This window comes from Strongylocentrotus purpuratus, unplaced genomic scaffold (assembly GCF_000002235.5).
Source record: "Strongylocentrotus purpuratus isolate Spur 01 unplaced genomic scaffold, Spur_5.0 spur5_scaffold_9, whole genome shotgun sequence".
Classification (NCBI taxonomy): Eukaryota; Metazoa; Echinodermata; class Echinoidea; order Camarodonta; family Strongylocentrotidae; genus Strongylocentrotus; species Strongylocentrotus purpuratus.
This window is the reverse complement of record NW_022145615.1, coordinates 26004641-26025506: the sequence shown is the minus strand read 5'-3', so window position 1 is coordinate 26025506 and position 20866 is coordinate 26004641. Positions and strand designations below refer to the sequence as shown.

Sequence of the window (20866 nt, the reverse complement as noted above, 5' to 3'; positions counted from 1 at the left end):
CATGGAGTACCGTATTACTAATGCCCCCAGGCTTGACGAGGTAGCAGCAAACCAGGCTCTTTTTAAAAACATTTTCAACAGGCTCTAAAAAGTATGGGGGACATGTTTGATGATGTTTCTCAGGATGATAGATGAACAGAGATATAAATACTGGTATATCTATAGTAGTCTAATAGTGAATCCTTGAGTTGATCTTCTCTGTATTTATTAATCGTAAAAGACCACATCAACTGGTACCTTTGTAACCATAAAAGTAGTCCCATGATTATAAGAGATAAAGAGATAATACACAGAAGAGGAGACCGAGCAAGATATTTTTCATGAATTTATGATGTGTGGTTGTGTGCTTTAATTGTCAAACCTGATACAGTATCCCAGGTAAAACCAAACAAATAAAGTTTCTTCACGGTTATTACAACAACATACAGATAACATTGACAAGCTTGTCTAGATAAGCTACTGTATAGATTTTCATAATAGAAATGATGCTTAACTATACATGCAAATTGCTTTAGACACATGATAAGGAAAGAAATAGCATATGCAGCGGCAGCAGCACTCATGATCGAGAATGACAACTGAAAATCAGAGCCTCCAATATGCTTATGAGCTACATGAAGCAGACATTCATGTATACATACATAAAAAGCAAAATAAAAGAATGAGAATATTAACATACATGTACATGTACATGTACCAATTTCATTTACTGCTCTGCATCCTGACACAAATGACAATATTTGCAAGTCTGCACAGAGATAAAGGAATTTTAGAGTGTCATACTGGTACTGTGATATAATATACATTTGTTTTTGAATATTTCCCCCTCTTTTTCTCCACTAAGGAGGATTTCATTTACATCAAAACAATAATTCATATGATTTGCAGCATCATCAATTTTGAGATGTACAGTGTTACAACATAAAAAGTAGGCCTGCGATTTGTTCCAGTGTGATGTTATTAAACACAAAGTACTGAAGATGTTACTTGATATACAGTGTACATTATTGGTCTTCTCCTTTTTCTCTTCCCTACAGAGTAAGATCCAACATGTTATCGCGCCTATTCTTAGCCCAGGGGAGGTTCTGTTCCTCGCACCCCTGGGAAGTGATCGTCTGTACCCTCACCCTAACCATCTGTATGCTCTCCATGAACTACTTCACCGGTCTGCCAAGGATATGCGGATGGAACTACGAATGTGCACCACAAGTTAAGGTACGCATCTTACAGAAATTATTATCATTGTGATCATCATCATCACCATCACCATCACCATAATTATCATCATCATCATCATCATCATCATCATCATCATCATCATCACCACCACCACCACCACCACTATCATCATCACCACCACCACCACCACCACCACCACCACCACCATCACCATCATTAAGTATTTGCTGTCACATGTGCCTGGGAGGGGAAAAGGAAACTGAACACTACAGCCCTTGGTTCTCTTTTCAATTATACTGAATTTCACAACTATTCAATTGTTATTTTAACCCTATTATTTGAGAGGAAAAAAGTATAACTACAAGTACGGAGTGAAAGCATGTACCGGTATACAAAAGTAAGTTGAGTATGAAGATTATGATGAATTAGGCACAGGTGTTGAAGCAGTCTATTTCACCTATTAGATATCACCCATTAGATACATTTTAAAAAGATGCTGCAAAGGAAATGTGATGTGTAGGAATGTACAATAAGAGGCACAGGACTATATTATACAAGACAAAAGATAGAAAGAAAATATGTAATTCTTTCATACGATTATGTAGAGTTTCCTAGATGACAATTGGGAGCAATGTACATGATAACAGAAATGGGGAATACATTTTGGAATGTTCTCATAATTCTTTCATGTAATACTTTGAAAATTCCCCACAATTTTTTTGGCAGTCGTCCCAATGTTTGTATCATTTTGACAATCTTTTAGTAGGAAATACAGGGATTACCGTCCTTAAAGAAAGTGTTGAGTTCTGGGAAGAGGTGAAAAATAATTTGTGAGTGTTATCATTGTATTGTGCATGTGTGGAAGAACATCAGAAAAAAAATGTTCCCTGAAAAGCATGGATCTGCATATGCCTTAATATTCTAAATATGGCATGTAACATCCTACAAATCAGGACAGATTTTTATGCCACATGTGCGTGTGCCGTATTTTCTTGGTGTAAAGGCCACAGTATTTTTGGAAGAGAAAATATCAAAAAGTCGGGGTGCGGCCTATGCGACGAAAGAGTAAACAAATTTTAAAAAAGTAGGTCAAAACCAGCACGAATTTGCACATATGGGACTAGATCTACGAACGGTACAATAACTATACATTTCCACACATCTTACCGACAATTTTATCTTGCATTGTTGACATGAAGACGAAAATAAACTTCCAAAAACAACATCTGCCGATAGATCTTGATCTAAGTTCGTGCCAATGCATTGCAAAAGTAAAAGAAGGGCCCGTTTAACGGAGCTGCCGCGAAGCATCCAGCACGCGAAGTCGCTATTTTGAATCCATTTCAATACACAAGAGAGAGGCGCAATGTATACATCACAAAAAACTACATAGGTTAGCATTAATGCGGGATGGCCGAGCGGTCTAAGGCAGTGATTTTAGTCAAATCAACATTTATACGCAAGAGTTCAAATCCTGACTTCGACAATTTTTTTTTGTTTTTGTTTTGTTTTGTTTAAATGTCAAAATCGGGTGTGGCCTATACGGCGCTGCGGCCTTATCGCCGGCAAATAAGGTAGTCCCATATACGTCTTTCTGTGTACAGTCACAGTGCTTGTAACTTTACCAAGACTGGGCCAAATTTCTTACCATTTTGATGACTCCAGAACCTTGCAGCACACTCCAATACTTATGTGCTACATGATTAACCTTTTCTGATTATTCTGCAATGTTTCTTTCACAATGCAATCGCATGACGAGAACTCAATTTTATCTTTAACTTCTGAAAGGGGTTCATAGAAGGTGACATCAAGAAAAGCTGTTTAGTAGAAGTGGGGAAATCACAATGCTTTGGCACAGGAAGAGGATACTTCTCGTGAAAATTTCATGAATGTTTCCTGGATGTTTTGATTCGTGCCCCTCAGACTACAAAAAAAAGGGGGCATTTGTTTAAAAAAAATCATTTGCAAATGTCATCACTGGTATTCCCCTAATTGACAATATAAATTCTCAGTTTTTGCTCACTATTCTTAAAAACCTGATTTTATACTTCCGGCTGAAACATTCGATTCAGAAACCTGTGCATTTTATTCAAAGTATTATCTTCAGTAAGATCACATGCTTTATTGGTGAAAGCATTCAGTTAGACTTAAACATTTAATAAATGACACAAATTAACCAATTCTGAGTGTTCATCCTCTATTCAGCCTCTTCAGGAATAACTAGCTCGTAGAAGCACGAGGAAGATCATAAATTCTTCATGATTTGACAAGAATTTATTCCAGGATGCTCTAAGCAAGTAGATGTGGAGGGAGGGAGTGTCATCATGGCACAAAAGCTGACTTTAATAAATGATGAGGGTTAATAATCTCAATTTTTTTTTTCTTCTGCAGGAATCATCACTTTCTTCTGATGTGCTCGTCATGTGTATCATGAGAACATTAGCTGTGGCTTATCTCTACCTCCAGTTTACTAAGCTGAGAACCACAGGGTCTAAATACATTCTAGGTAAGCAAATCAAGTCTCAAAAGTGATTTGATTCTAGGGTTTTGCTTTCTTTTTTTCTCCAATTCATCGACATGTATGTAAATGTACATTCCAATTTTTGTAGTTGCAGTTTTTGCAGTGTACTCTATCCAAAGAACACATTTCAATCAAAGAGTTATCCAATTAATAATTAATTGGGATTATAATCAATCATCTTGACATCCACTTTGATGTATTTTATAGATATACTGTACCGTATTTACCGGCGTAAAGGCCGCAGTATTTTTGGAAGAGAAAATATCAAAAAGTCGGAGTGCGGCCTTTACGACGAAAGAGTAAAAAAAAACAAAAAAAATGAAAGTCAAAACCAACACGAATTTGCACGTATGGGGCTAGAAACGGTAAAATAACAATACCACTATGGTACAGGACATTTCCAAACATCTTACTGACAATTTTATCTTGCATTGTTGACATGAAGACGAAAATAAACGTCCTAACACAACATTTGCTGATAGATCTTGATCTAAGTTCGTGCTAATGCATTACAAAGGTAAAGGAAGGGACAGTCTAATGGAGCTGCTGCGAACATCCATCCGAAGTCGCCATTTTGTTTTTCCATTTCATGCAGTTTCGCATTACACCGTATATTGTGGTAGGGGTATATCGGACACCAAATCTGCCTGCGATCACTTTTTTAGCTAATCTTCCGATAAATTATAAGAATTTGGATGAATTTGGTATCAGTTTGTAAAAAAAAAAATGGTGTTTTCGAGAAAATTATGATTATTTTGTTTTGTCCGTTTTCATTTTTTTATTTTCCCCTCTTTGAAATGTCAAAGTTAGGGGTGCGGTCTATGCAGCGGTGCAGCCTTATCTCCGGCAAGTACGGTACTACATTTAAACACTAGTTAATTTCAAATGATACATTTCTATAGGATGTCATAAATGTAGAGATTCAAACTTACAGCCGTACATTTTTTTTCAGAATTGATGATTGTGAAAATTAAAGAAAAAATACAGGAGGCACTGCATGCACATACAAAACTGTTTTTCAATGTGAATTGAATTATGCTGTTGCCTCTTCCTAGTTCTCATCCTTACATTCAGATATAAACAAAGTTTTAGTTATTTCTTTATTTTGAACCTTTTCTCACTTTTCTTTCTATTGGATACAGGTATTGCTGGTCTGTTTACCATCTTCTCCAGTTTTCTGTTCAGCAGTGCTGTAATTCACCTGTTTGGATTGGAACTCACAGGCTTGAAGTAAGTCAACAAGACAGTGATTTTTTAAACAAATCTCATTCATGTATTCTTTGTCTGAATTGTCCTCCATATTTAAACCTTATGACTTATTGCTGAGCTTACAAATAGACATGATAAGTGCACCTGAATAAAGAAAACAATAGCAACAATAATGTCTTAAAGATAAAGACCAGTTCTAGTCATGCGATTGCATTGTGAAAGAAACGTTGTGGAATCAATCAGAAAAAGTTGACTATCTAGCATATAAGCATTGGTGTGTACTGCAAGTCTGGAATCACCAAAATGATAAGAAATTTGGCCCATTCTTGGTAAAGTTACAATCACTGTACACAGAAAGATGTATATGGGACTATGCGACACGTGCGTGATATCTATCAGGTCCAAATAGATATAATAATTTACCAAATATATCAATTAGTAGGCGGTTGCCCGGCAAAATTTTTTATCATCATGTATTAGTCAAAACATATTCTTTCACATGATTGGTAATAGGAGCTTCCATTTCATTTTTTGAAATTGGGGCGTTTCCAATACTGGTCTTTACCTTTAAGCTGAGACTGACACAGCTAGAGCCTGACAGAGCTAGGCTCTGCTCAAGGCTCTTAGAGTGTGCCTGGAGACTAGGTATCAGCTGGCCCTTTGTTTAGTGGTTCCCAGACTTGTCTTTTCTGACCTTCAACTAATGAGCCCATATCAGTATTGACCAAGGTGCGAAGTCCTGGTTGAATCAGAGGGGAAGGGAACGGTTTGAACAAATATACATTTTACCATCCACATGAACTCGCTCGGCACACAAATGGGTGTGTATCATACGTAATAGAGCGCTTGTTATTCACGACGTTTGCAAAGTTATGTGTACCTTACGTCATAGTCTATCTGTTATACAAAGTGTAATAATCGGTGATATCATTGTCAGGAGTGACGTGCCGTGATAAATAATTCAGTTCTTTGAAATGCTGTATTTGCCTATAATCCCACATTATTAATCATAGAAAGTACCAGTAGTCAAATTTCAAGCTAGTATATACTCTCCTGTAGTTGAAAGCCTTAACCAATTTTTTTTTAGTTGTGGTTTAAACTCCCTTTGATGTGTAATGAAATGAACTTGTCACTAAAATTATCTTCAGATGTCTTTCTCATACTTATGGTACTGATTCAAAACTTGAGCTGATGAGCAATTACTAAATTTTGATTCCTTAGCCTGTTTGGGGTTGCTAATATTCAAAGTGACCACCCTGGTCGACTAATGCAATGGTAACATTATGTTTAAAATACATCCATACAAAATTTTGAATCATGAAGTTATCTGATTGGTATTTCGGGTTGATTTTACCTGGATGCTCACTTATTGTTTAGAGTAATCAGTTGGTTCCTGTATTAATCCATTATCCTATGGTAATGAAATTATTTATAGTAATTTGGTTAAAGGGATTGTTTAACAATGTTAAATCTGATATACACGGTCCTATATGTTATCAGTGTCTGTGATATGGTGTAACGTTGAAGCCCTAAAAAAATCGCGCTTCAAAATGATCAAGAAGTGCCTCAAAAAAGTAAAAATCTTTGAGTGACCGGTTATACCATACTCGTTTTCCCCGGTAGACTGTAGTGTTATGAAAACCGTCAGGCGAACGGTTTTCAAAATTTGTAATTCCAATCATAAATATCTTGATAATCGGACAGGCGATCGGCTTGTAAAAGTCATGGGGTTCCTGACTGACCTAAAGGTTTATAATTATCATTGCATCATGAGCTAAATCCAGAATTTTATTTCAGAATCTGAGACAAAGTTACCGGATCCCTTTAAGAAGAAGAGAAGAAACTAATCGTGCCCTTCTTATCAGAGTCGCTTTTTAAATGCCTCTTTCCCAAAATAGTACATACTGTGCTTTCATATCAGTTAACATCTCTGTGATATCTGTTGTATTAATTAATTAAGTAAGTAATTAATTAACTAATATCTGTTGTATCACCTTCCAGTGAGGCTCTCCCATTCTTCTTGCTCCTCATCGACCTGACCAAGGCCAGCGCTCTCACCAAGTTTGCCCTGAGTAGCACCACTCAGAATGAGGTGGTGGACAACATCGCCCGCGGTATGGCCATTCTTGGACCCACCATCACACTGGACACTGTAGTGACCACCTTGGTCATCAGCATCGGAACCATGTCAGGTAAGTGTTTGCCGGTGTCTTCCTGGCATTAATTGAGGGGAAATCGAACAATCATTGAACATTCAGAATGGTCTGGTAAGAGTTTTGCCAAGATGTCTTTTAGGGAACTTGTACAACGATCCCTTTCTATAATGTTTAAACGCAATTACCATACATTGAAAGAAATGATTGACACTTACACATTTGGAAAGATACAGTCAATATCACATTTAAGTTTGTAAAAGATAAACAGAAATATTCAAATCATGTATGTTTTTTTTAATGTCCTTAAATGAAATAGTCATTATAGTAGAAATAAATAATTCAGATGAAAATTATTATCAGCATTGCTGAAGCCTTTTGAAGACTTATTAAGATATTCTTTATCATGTTTTTCTATTTCAGGCATCCGGAAGATGGAAGTTTTCTGCTGCTTCGGCATCCTCTCCCTCATCGCCAACTATTTTGTTTTCATGACCTTCTTCCCAGCTTGTCTCTCTCTCGTTCTTGAGGTAAGTAAGGAAGCATGTTGAATCATCAGGGTTGGTTGTGGTTTCAGAATCCACTTCATCAAAAGACTTGGCAACTTGACAGGTTTCATTGCAAAGAAGTCACAATCTCTTGAAATATCTTTAAGAATGTACCGATATATTTTGTTTTCTGGAAGTAATAATATCCTTTCACTTGCATTCTTGTTTTATTGTATTTAAACACTTTTCTTGATAAGAAACATGTGTTGAAGATGAAATTGAGTAATAACATTGCAGTTGCATCACATCAATGCAGGGATATATGAAGCTTAAAGGCATGATGTTGAACATTTTCATATCCATGTTTAAGGAGTTGCTGAAAGACGGTCAAACATTGTTAGGAATTGAGTACAAAGTGCAGTTTGATGATTGAGGCACAACAGGGGAGACTGAATTGCTTATTCTTTCTCTTGTGTCCTCATTGTATTCTACCTTTGAAATGCTGAATGAATAATATTATTTATTTGATCAGATCAAAATATTTGGTTTCTAAGGTAAAGAAAATTGCTAGTAAGCATTTTAATATGCTCATATGAAAGAAACTACTTCAGTAAAGACCCTCAAATGATGTCACACCACATTTTGTCTTTTGAGATCAGTGGTATACACCCATTATTTGGCACTGTAGTCCTACAGTGACCTTAAAGGCACCGTTTAACAATGTTAAATCTGAGATGCACGGCCCTACATGTTATCAGTGTCTGTGATATGGTGAAATATTGAAGCCCTAGAAAAATTGCGCTTCAAAATGATCATGAAGTGCCTCAAAAAAGTAAAAATCTTCGAGTGACCAGTTTTACCATACTCATTTTCCACAATAGACTGCAGTGTTATAAAAATCGTTAAGAAAAAAAACAAAAATTTGATTTTGATTTCCAATCCTAAATATCTTGATAATCAGACAGGCGATTGGTTTGTAAAAGACATGGGTTCCTGACTGACTTAAAGGTTTATAATTTTCATTACAGCATGAGCTAAATCCAGGATTTGTTTCAGAATCTGAGACAAAGTTAAACAATCCCTTTAAAGAGTTCATTCTAATGAAGGATGTTTGTTGTGAGTCATGGTGGTTGATGTCTTCCTTCCTATTCCCTCCCCCAGCTGTCAAACAGCAACAAGTATGGCCGACCCGTGTGGCATCTTGGACGCTTTGCCGAGGTACTGGAGGAAGAAGAGGACAGGAAACCCAATCCTGTGGTCCAGCGGGTCAAGATGATCATGGTAAGTTACAGTCAGGGAAAAAATACATGGGGGCTCGGGTTGAATTAGCCCCCGAAATGCCCAAAAGAGCCCCCGAAAGTAAAAAAAAGAGCCCCCCAAAATTTGTTCCATGCAAAACTAACTAAAGCGTGTTATTTTCATGCTAGCAAATTTGAAAAGTATCCCCCGAAATATTTTAATTAATTTTTTCCCTGGTTTCAGTGGTTGGTTGGTTGGTGGTTCATGACCCCACGGGAAACCTGTCTCGGAAGATGTCCTTGAATGGATTAGGTTGTCCTTAAATTGCAAGATCGTAGATTTTGTGATGCTTTCTAGTTTATATTATGAAACTCCGTACTTTGTTTGTATCCTCTAGTGGTTTATGGTTTTCCCGAAATTTGTTAAAGTGTAAAGTTTGTTTGTGTTATGATAAAAATACAAACTTTCTAAGCATCCTCCAAGGGTCTTTGGTTTTCCTGAATTCGCCAGATTGTAGACTCTCTGGCCTGTTCAAGTTTCATATCATAATAAAATTACAAAATTGTAGGCAACTGTCAGGGGACTTTGGTTTTCTAGAAATGACCAGATTGTAGATTATGTGGTCTTCTAGTTTCATATTATTATGAAACTCCCACCATTGCGTTTTTTCACAGACCAACTTGTCGGAGAGAAAATGTGCTTACTATTTCAAAATAGATTTGAATAGAGAAGAAAAGGGGCAAAAGAAAGTTACAAAAGGCAGCTGTTTTGATCATTCACCTCCCAGGAAATATCATTCAAGACTGCAACAAGTGCATGCTTGAATCTACTGGACATATCGGCCAAGTAATGTTGGTGTTCCTGATCTTGCCAAAAGTTGTTACATTTTAAAGTTTTATATTATCATGAAAATATACACATGGTATTTATTAGGCCTAGATAGACTAACAACCTGTATCTTTGTTTAGAAGGAGAAAAAATGTGATTAAAAATTCTTTTTAAAGGGGTCCACTCTTATTGTAGTGTGTACTTCTCCATGACTGCAATCATTTCTTTTCTCCAAAATTACAAGTGTAGAAGCAATATTTTATTCCTAGTACAGGTTTTTACTTAAGTATGAATCTTTTGCCCCTTCTTAGGCCACTGGACTGGTACTAGTTCACGCTCACAGCTACTGGCTTGCTAGTAACGACACGGAACTGATGAGTCGAGATATGCTCTACGATGGAAACCTACTCACAGACAAGAAGATTGATCCTACCATGCCTCTATGGGAGTTCTACGCGACAAGGTAGGATCATCAATACCACTTGTATGAGTGACAGAAAGGAGTTAAAGACTCTATGCGATGAAAGTACAAACTGTATATCAACGGAAAGCTGATTAAACATTGAATACAAATGTTAAATGAATAATAAATATTTTCCCTTTCAGTATTGCACGAAACCAAATTGAAACCTCATTTTCGACATATCATGTAGACCCGATTGGCTCGCCTATACAGCTGAGGTGATGAGCTTCTGACAGACAATAAATTATCACTTAATTTTACGATATTATTGTGATATGGCTTATAGGCTCCCTCTCTTTTTCTTTTCATGATATAGACTATGGCCTCCCACCCTGGATTACATCCTCACTGCTATCCTAGCAACTGTCCTAGCAAGCCACTACATCTTCTTCTCTGACTTGGCCATCTACCCAGAGAAGCGGGTCAGCATCATGGAAGGTCATGAGGTCGTCAACCCTGGATCCGATCACGAAGGTTGGTTTCTGTCCGATGAAGGGCTAGTTACATATCTGTGATTTGACATGGGACCGGGGCCCTGTTTCATAAAACTTATCAATAAAAAAAAAAAAATTCTATGAAAAATCACCTGTCAACCAATCAGATGCCATGATTTCCATAGCTTATAAAAATCAGTGTAACTTGCTATTGATATTACAGAGTTCTTGCAATACGCATTATGAAAGAAACAAGAAAATGAATCATCGGTCATACTCATTTAAATTAGCATCATTAGAGCGTTTGTGAGAATATACATTAACTTTTTTTCTTCTTCAATCTGCAGATGCATCTGAAGTTGAGACTATTGGCACACTCTCCTCCTCTCCCTCAACCAGCGATGTGAGGGTCATTGAATCAATGACCTCTCGCACCCAGGCCTGCCAGACCGACCCGGTGACCGCCTCGCCACGTCATAGCCGTTCGTCATCCCCTGTATCATCGCACTCTGTTAAACCTGCCAGGTAAGTAGCAAAAGGGCTTTAGTGATTGGGTTTCAAATGTATCATCTGTTGAGAGCCAGAAGGGCATTAACTTTATGTGAAGTATAGGAGTTTCAGAAAGACCCCTTTCAGACTCTCAACAGATGATATAATTTAGACTGCTGCCCTCTTGAGGGAAAGATACGTATTGGAGTGTGATTTTGATCTTTTGACCATTGACTTTGTATCATACATGTTATGTCATGATGCAGATTGTGAAAAATAAATTTGAAAATTTAGTTGAGATGTTCATGTGTATGCTAATGCTAGACATTACAATTAGGATCCTTACAGTAAAGATTGACGCCATCTCGAAGAAGGAACGCTTTAATTCCGCTCTCATTAAAATACATCAAGATTATCGCTTTCCTCATGGATTAAACTGTAAATAAGTATACAATCTATCAGCTTCAAGAAATCGTTTGCCTCATTTGAGGGACCTAGCTTACCGGCCTGCTTGACCATCTGGCAATGGACAAAACAGAAATAGAAGTAACCTCCGTTACACACTAGCAGGTACCTCAGACACTTGGATACCCAAAAACCTTGGTCTGGGCGACCAAAATTTCTAAATTGTTATTTTGGGTTCAAGTATGAAGATCTTAAAAACTTCAACTTTGGTCTCTATATGAAAACACAAGTAATAACATTCATAAAATTTGTTTCTTGTATAGCGCATATCACATTATAACGTCTCTGGCTGCCATTATGGCGCTCTAGCATTTCAAAAAATTTAATTCCTGCCAGGCACCCATGTACCTCACCTGGGTCGAGTGTGGCAAATGTAGATTAATGTCTTGCCAAAGGATAGTAGTGCTGCAGACTTTATGATCCACAGTCCGGTGACCACGACACCTCTACATCTCTAGTAGTATTGAGCCCTGCTTATGACAACAATCAATAATTGATTTAAATTTCAAATTATTTGTGTTTGGTTTGCAGATTCACTATTGGTTCATCAGGAAGTGGTTCTGAAGATGAGGAGGAGGAGGTTATCAAGGAGGAAGAAGTGGAGTGGGTCCTAGAGAAGGAACTTAAGGCTCCCAGACCCATGCCAGAACTACTGGAGATCCTTAATGTTGGGGTGAGTGTCATAATTACATTTTAGCTTGTGTAAAGTGAACAGAGCAAACAAAGAGAGAGAAGTGGGGGCGTTTCACAAAGCCTTTTTTCAATGACAAATAACAAAAATCAGTGACAAATCTGCTGATAACCAATCAGAAGCAAGGATTTCAGTAGCTTATAACACAAATTGTAATTTATCGCTGATGACAAGTTTTGTGAAAAGAGAAAGAGAAAACTAGTGTATGTTGGTCACGTGATGTGAGGAGGAGGATTGGAAAAGATCTTGCTGGAAGGAATGGTAGAGGGTAAACGAGGAAGGGGTAGACAGCAATTCACTTGGTTTGATGATGTTGAGAAATGGACTGATCTAACTACAGAGAGGTTAGAGCAAGGGTACATGACAGAGAGCGATGGAGGTGCATAGCCGCCAACCCCTTCCGAAGGGACAGCACTAGATGATGATGATGATGATGAAGTGAAGGCCAATATCTTATAGCTTTAGTCTTGAATGCAGGATTTAGACTAGATGACCATACCTGAACTACCACCATCCCTCTTGTTTTTAATATACAACTGGGTTCATGGAACTTCAGGTTTTTAGGTCTGCGATAGGGACAAACCATCTTTATGTGTATTACAGGGATGCCAGTTTTCAGGAAATAGCCTGAATTCAGGCCCTGGCAAGTTATTCTCAGACCATAGTTCAGGCTTTTTTGGGTACAAAATAGCTCATTCTAGGTGATTTTCAGGCCCTCTGCTCAATTCTAACTGACATCCTTTGTAAGAGGATTTACCTTGCTAATGTCCTTCTGCGTACACATGCAGGCAAATTCAAAATTCAAAATTCAAAATTCAAAATTCAACATTTCCTTCCGTCTTACAGAAAGGACCAAATGCCCTGACCGATGATGAGGTTCAGCTCTTGGTCGGTGCTAAACACATTCCTGCATACAAGCTGGAGAATATCCTGGATAACCCTGAGAGGGGCGTGGCGGTCAGGAGGCAGATCATCTCCAAGCTTCTTCCAATTACTGATGCACTGGAGAAACTACCCTACGCAAGCTATGACTATTCATTTGTAAGTTCCCTCCAACTTTCTTCAATTTATCCATCTCTTATATTTTTTGTTGTTTCCATGCCTCTTCCTGTGTATTTTTCTGCTTCTAAATATTGTATGTTGCCAAATTGCAATACCAACTCTTGATATATCATATACATCTATATTTCTATTTATTTCTATATCAATCGATTTAATTCATGTATGTACATTTTTTCTTTTTTAAAGATTTAGTGGATATTATTTTGTTTGTCTTTGATCTCTTGTGTATCTGTAGCTAAATGTAATTTGATATTATAATTCTTAAGGAATTTTATTCAAGAGTGCATATTTAATGGACATAATAGCTTTTGTACAACTGGATCTAAAAGTTGAAAAATCAAGTCAATTGTCATGTACACCATTGAAGAATTCTACCCTACAGAATTTGATTCATGTTTTATTTTCATGTTTTGCTTTTTTGTTTCTTTGTCTATAGGTATCCGGAGCATGCTGTGAGAATGTGATCGGTTACATGCCTGTACCAGTGGGCGTGGCTGGACCCCTCCTCCTGGACGGACAAGAGTTTCAGGTTCCCATGGCAACCACGGAAGGATGCTTGGTGGCAAGTACAAACAGAGGATGCAGAGCTCTTAGAGTGAGTAGTCCATTACTGATGGGTCATACACAGGACGTTTGTACAGTGAAACCTGCTTTAGTGACCACCTGTTTAGAAAGACCACCTCTCTGTAAAGACCACATTTTCTGTTTTCCGTTAACAGTGTTTCCATTGAAACGTGTACAAAACGACTCTGTACCAAAAGACCATCGGCCCATAACGACCACGTTTCCTATCTCCTCAAGTGGTCTCTGTATACAGGTTCACTGTATTTAGTGTTGAGTGATAGATGAAACATGCTAAGAACCCCTAACTCGCCTTTTTTATTTGCGTAAATTTTGCAAACTGTAAAAATGGAAGTATTTCTGTTTTTGTGTCCAGTTCCTCATAATGGACATTCCTGTACTTGAATCGTTTGTTGTATTGGGGACTTGTTAATGACTGTCAATAAGAAATACATTTTTATGTGTTTTGGTCACCGTCAGAGTTGGAAATTTATAACAATAATTCACTGATGGAATGTTGCTAGATTGGATTCCCAATGATTAGGAGATGACAGGGTCATATTATAAATTGCAACATCTCATACTTCAAGAACATAGTAATTTTATATTAAACAGTATTTAACAGAATGGTCAAAGGAATTACTGAATTTGATATGAAGATAAGCCTAATGTTGATGGATTTATTTTACTGCTAATAGTGGAAATGAAGTTTGGTATGGGGTAGTAAACTTCAGTGATGTTAGCATCTGCAGTCAGAGATCACATTCATGTCTTCTTACCTGTTTTTAGGCTAATGTTGTTAGATTTTATTTTACTGCTAATAGTGGAAATGAAGAAAGCTTCACTGATGTTAGCATCTGCAGTCAGAGACCACATTCATATCTTCTACCTGTTTTCCTTTGGTTGGTCCATACAGTCTGCTGGTGGTATTCACAGTGTCCTGATCGGTGATGGCATGACTAGAGGACCATTGGTCAGATTACCAAGTGCACAGGAGGCAGGGTAAGGAAACCATTGTAGCCATTGTATGAAGTATTTTGCCAGATGGAAATTAAAACATACTGATGGAAGAGGAAGTTAAAGCCTGTCTGTACTAGTTTGGCCGGGAGGGATTAGACCACCCAGTGTGGTCACTGACATGTGGCTATCTCATTGACTCGGCTCTCAATTGACATAAGAAAAAGAGGATCCTGGGGGACCAATGGTCACCGCTTAGGCATTGTTTGCTGTATAGAGGGAGCAAGTAGCTACAAGTAGTACAGTAGGGCTTTAAATGCAGTACAGATTGAAGAGCCTTTTTTCTAGATATAGTTGAGTTCAATCCTTGTCCTGTACTGCAAATTAGAAACCTTATTTATGCTGCAAAATAACCTACACTGAATATGTGCAATTCACCAAAGTTTCTTTCTGCAAAACAGACTATCATTTACAATTATGGGAAGTGTCTTTTTGCTAATTTTCTTTACATGGCACATATGTCTGCAAAACAAAACATTCTTGAAGATATTTTTGTAATTACCTAACTGAAACAAGCATTGTTATTCAAATGTATTTTGTTTTTCCAATTTAATAGAGCTATCAAACAATGGTTGGAGGTCCCAGAAAACTTTGCAGCGATCAAGGAAAGGTTTGAGTCGACGAGCCGCTTCGCCAAGCTGAAGAGTATCCAGACAGCGCTGGCTGGTCGCTACATGTTCCTCAGGTTTAAAGCACTGACTGGGGATGCTATGGGCATGAACATGATATCCAAGGTATGTATTCTCACTAGTCTGGTTGTCTGGATGAGGGAGTATAGACCATGTGATGTCAAATTGTCCTTGTATTGAATCAAGGCAATTTCTTCAACAATGAGAATTAATTTGTAACCATTTGCAGTATAACCATGATTCTGATACGCCTTTGGGGAGAAAGTCCCGTAAGACCAGTGATGTTTACAACACAAAGCTTTCGCAAGTCATAAATGACAGCAATTTTCATGCCAAGAATCTTTTACAAATCGCAACAATTAAGTGTTGTGTCATTTAGGATTCTATTATATAGGGTTATGAAACTGAAGCAAACCTGAACCACTCGCAAAATTTGTGAACGATTGGTGTGAAAGTTATGGTTTTATAGAAGTCAAGTTGTGAGTTGATATTGCCATGCATGTTAGATATTGAGTTGTATCTGTAATAGTTCTGAATGAGGTGCCTTACCTGCAGAATCCCATTCCCGAGTGACTTTTCTATTAAACTGCATGCAGTCTACTTTTGGGATGGCCATTCAAAACTGATACCATGAATTCCTCTACAAACCTTTGTCCTATTTTACAGGGCACAGAGCAAGCACTCCATGCTCTGCAGACCATGTTCCCCAACATAGAAATCATGAGCTTGAGTGGAAACTACTGCACAGACAAGAAGGTAGCAGCGATTAACTGGATCGAAGGAAGAGGAAAGTCAGTCGTCTGTGAAGCCACTGTCCCAGCACACATTGTCCAGCAGGTAAGATACTGTGAGACTAGTCGAACTTATTGATTCAATAAGCCAGTTCACGGTTGCAGTCTGAGCATGAGCAGATGAAGGTCATTGCAGAGCAAATTTTGAAATACACGGAGACGAAATACTGGATACGTGCTCATGAAAGTTATGTAATCATTATTCATTCATGCACAAGCAGTGCACTCCATGATACACAGGTGGAAGTATTCTTTGAAAATTGGGAAACAAAGGTAATTTATATAGCACCTCCATCGCTGTAGGACTGATTATTTCAAAATGTACAAAGTGGGAACTCTACATGTTTTGAAGATCTGTGGATGTTCGGGGTCATTGCAGTAATGATTCTAATAAGCGCTATATAAAAACTGAGTATTATTATTATTATTATAATGTGCTAACCGTTAACTGGTCTATTGTAACGTCAGTCATTTGTCATCGGATGAGTTCCCAGGGTCATGGAAAAACCTTGAGAGTTATGGGAAAGTAAATGATTCTGGAAAGTCATGGAAAAGTGTAGACGTTGATAAAAAAATCGCCCAAAGTCGTGTTAAGTCATGGAAATTGATCATGGGTGTAAGTTGTGTGTGTTTGAACTGACAGTGGGTGTAGAATTTTAATGCCTCAATCCATTACAAAATGGTATTTATCAGGTCATATGGAAAAAGGCAAAATGGGTTATTGAAAGTCACAGAAAATTATGAAATTTGTTTCTCAAACTTATGTTATAATGTGGGAGCCCTGAACAAAATGAATTGTTCACTTCTTGATATATCCACCTCCTGAACAAGGAGAGGGTCATGTGGGGGGAGGGGGGGGGGGGGTATGAGACTTGCAATTTGCTTTATCCAGATAAACTAAAGTTACGCAAAGATCAAAGTGATTATTTACTACTAGATGTTCAAATGAAAATCTCTTTATTTTATGTTTACGCTTGGTATTACATTTTGTTCATCCCCTGTCAGGTTTTGAAGACCAGTGCATCAGCTTTAGTGGACCTCAACATCCACAAGAACCTCGTAGGCTCAGCCATGGCTGGCAGTATAGGAGGCTTCAATGCACATGCAGCTAATATCGTCACCGCCATCTACATTGCAACTGGACAGGTAACTATAATAACTGGTTTAAAAAAATGATATGTTTAGTAACAACAGTGACATATTTTCGTTCATTTAATGAAAAAATTCTACAGTATGGCTTGAGATTTTGATAAGTTACAGTTAAACAACTGTAAGTAAAAAAAAAAAAAAAAAAAAAACCCTCACTAATACCAACAAGTAGATTTTGGCTTCATTTTTTTTTTATATATCTCTTTGCCAATATCATGATTAAAACATGTAATTCATATCACGGGTTCTGCTATAACAAGCAACTGTTTCTGTTGCTTACCTAAATCTTGAATTTGCCAAGGACACACATATTTCTCTGCAGAGATAGTCAATAAATAAGTCCCAGTGCCATGAATAAGCTATTGAGAAGTTCAGAAAAACACTCTATTGAGAAGAGAAAAACAAAGGAAGAATTTTCTGATTTACTCACATATTTTTAATGCTTTTCTGGCTCTAAGCAGACATTATTCATGAAAGATATTTTCTATAATCAGTGCCTCCATTTTGTTGTGTTGTGCAGGATGCAGCCCAGAACATTGCCAGTTCTAACTGCATGACCCTGATGGAGACCAGAGGACCTAAAGGTGAAGATCTGTACCTGAGCTGTACCATGCCATCCATTGAGCTAGGAACGGTAGGAGGAGGTACCGTCTTACCCCCTCAGTCAGCTTGCCTTCAGGTGAGACAGATGCAGTGTGTACCTGATGATGTACCGCATACATGTACATTGATTTTCACTCTGATTTCACAACTTGTTTGGGGAGCATGATCTTAAAGGCATTGTTAAATCTGAGATGCATGGCCCTACGTGTTATCAGTGTCTGTGATATGGTGTAATATTGAAGCCCTTTAAAAAATTGCGCTTCAAAATGATCATGAAGTGCCTCAAAAAAGTTTAACATGTTGAGTGACCGGTTTTACAATACCGTACTCATTTTCCCCAATAGACTGTTGTGTTTTAAAAACTGTTATGAAAACGAAAAATGGAATTTCGATTTCCAATCACGAATATCTTGATAATCAAACAGGCGATCGACAAGGGATTCCTGACTGACCTAAAGGTTTATAATTATGATTGCAGCATGAGCTAAAGCCAGAATTTTGTTTCAGAATCTGAGGCAATGTTACTGAGTCACTTTAAAACACTTCAGCAATCATGTACAGAAGATTTCTTCCATTCTTGTTCATAATCTATCAATCTAATTTTTAATTTTCGGTTGATAGTCAATTTCATTGACCAATCAAATTCCTTAACTTCATCCACAGACCAAACACTTAATCTAGCCGCAACCCTAACCCTAACATTAAACCCAAACACAACTTTAATCCTCAACCTGTATCTCAACTGGTATACCGTATGCCCAATAAAGTCTGAAGCAATGGTCACCAACGTTTCTTTTCTTTTGTTCGAAAATGTTGCAACTGAATTCATTTTGTTTCGATTTGGATTGTTTACATCAATATGTTTGTAAATTTTGTATTTATGTGGTAGGGCCTCCACGGAAAACAGTATTTAACTACTGATGGAGCCACCCTACTAAAAAAAGACTAATGAATAAATAAATAAAATAAATAAATAATGTTGGATCACCGTAATCTTCAATGTGTGTTTTTCTTCATTCTTACAGATGATGGATGTGAAAGGGTCCAACATCCATGGTTCGGGACTGAATGCCTCTCAGCTGGCTAGGATCGTCTGCGCTACAGTCATGGCCGGTGAACTCTCACTCATGTCAGCTCTTGCAGCTGGTCACCTTGTCAAAAGCCACATGAAACATAACAGGTGGGATTGCAGTTTGGGTTTGCTTTGATTAGACTTGTAATGATGATTAGTTTTGTAGCAAAACATGTTGAATTATGTGACAACTTTTACATTACAATGTAATGATTATATTTACATACAACATGACTGTTGTTTCACAGTGCTTTACATCAATATAAAAAAGTGAAAGAATTATATTATGGATTATCACTGGAAATTTTTGAGACACCTAGACATAGAAGGGAATACACAAATCAATCGTGGAAGCTCTCTGTACTTTTTACTGATTATGCAACAAAATAATTCTTCATTTAACTAGACTTATCATGACCTAAAGTCATTTGGTTGACAATTTATGTTAGTTCTTTTTAACCTCAATGTTTTTCAATCATTATTCAGATAGATTTAAGAAAAATGTAACCACTTTTAATTTTACTTGCAACATGCTTTCTGGCAGTTTTTAAAAGTTCATTGTTTATTGAAATATTGATGGTGTTCACATAAGTATTATATTGTGTAAGACTTATTTGGATGTTCTCTCTCATTTTTTCTTCTTTTAGATCTGCCCTGAACATTGCCAGTCCTCTTCCATCCATCGATGAGGTTGCTACACACAGGAGAAGTAAGTCGGTAGACTTCTCAGCGCTCAAAGAATCATCATCAGCGCCAGGGACATGCACAGCTAATGCATCATGACAACTTTGCAGCTAAAACCCCCCCCCCCCAAAGAGAAATGTTGGTCACCATTCTTGTATTATAGCAATGCACAGAAAAGTGGACGATTGCACAATAACTGTGATGAGCAAGTAGAGGAGTCATGCAGTTTTGTCTTTTAAAAAAAGAAAGAAAAAAAATGTTACTGCTTTACAGAAGGGTATAAGTCCTGGTAATCTTTAACGAATGGGGCATTTGGGTATTTTTAGATACAAGCATATGGAATATGTAGGGTAATACAAGACAGCACCATCTAAAAGTGCATTTGTGGGAATAGCGTTTCACATCATTATAATATAAGGGAATATTCCAGTTAGATTAATGATGAGTGGATATATTATGTGACTTCTTGCAAAAAGTAGTTTAGATTTCCCCTCTGCCAATGCTCCTATGCCCTGCCCAAGGCAAAGTTACCTTCTGTTTGGTAATGATCTGGATTCATATAACATTTTACTATCTTTTCTGAGGTTACTGTTGTCATAATAATAGAACATACCCCACTCCCCCTTTTTCTTACACTTTTCTTTTATTAACACAATTATTTATTTCATTCTACTGAACACAGAACCAATAGATGTAATTAAATCATTCCAATTTGACTGCATAATTGCCTGGAGTTTTTTAGAAGACATTTAAGCTAGGTATCCATCGGTGTTGCAGTTAGCTCGACCGATATGTCTATATCTAGTGTTTTACACTCTGACTGTATTCAAATTGCAAATTGTTCACAATATGTTGTCGGCTGCTTGTATTATGTTAGAAAATGGCACCGTTGCTCCTTCAATTTATTCTGAAATATTTATATATTGTGTTTATGCTTTAAAATATGATGAAAACAAATACATGATGAAATACTTCAATAAATGAGCGTTTCTGTGCTATGAAGCTATTTGTTGCTGAGCATAAATTATTATTATTATTATTATAATTATTAAAATCATTAGCAAAGTCTCTTTAATACATCGACAACCATAACATATATTTTTTCTATGTCTGAAAGTCTTTTTTTCTTAAGTATATTT

General features: G+C 37.2%; 1 protein-coding gene across 1 annotated transcript; it reads left to right on the top strand.

Moving 5' to 3' along the window:
* Positions 1-1036: 1036 nt before the first annotated feature.
* Positions 1037-19964, top strand: HMGCR (HMGCoA reductase; the record flags this gene model as incomplete). The annotated part of the gene is given in 19 exon segments (NM_214559.1): positions 1037-1215; positions 3571-3685; positions 4843-4930; positions 6911-7101; positions 7486-7592; positions 8712-8831; positions 9929-10080; positions 10397-10554; positions 10862-11039; positions 12000-12141; positions 13006-13200; positions 13658-13816; positions 14699-14784; positions 15356-15533; positions 16095-16265; positions 17225-17365; positions 17889-18047; positions 18997-19151; positions 19691-19964. Coding segments are annotated over 19 exon segments (2796 nt in total). The 3' UTR covers positions 19827-19964.
* Positions 19965-20866: the final 902 nt, after the last annotated feature.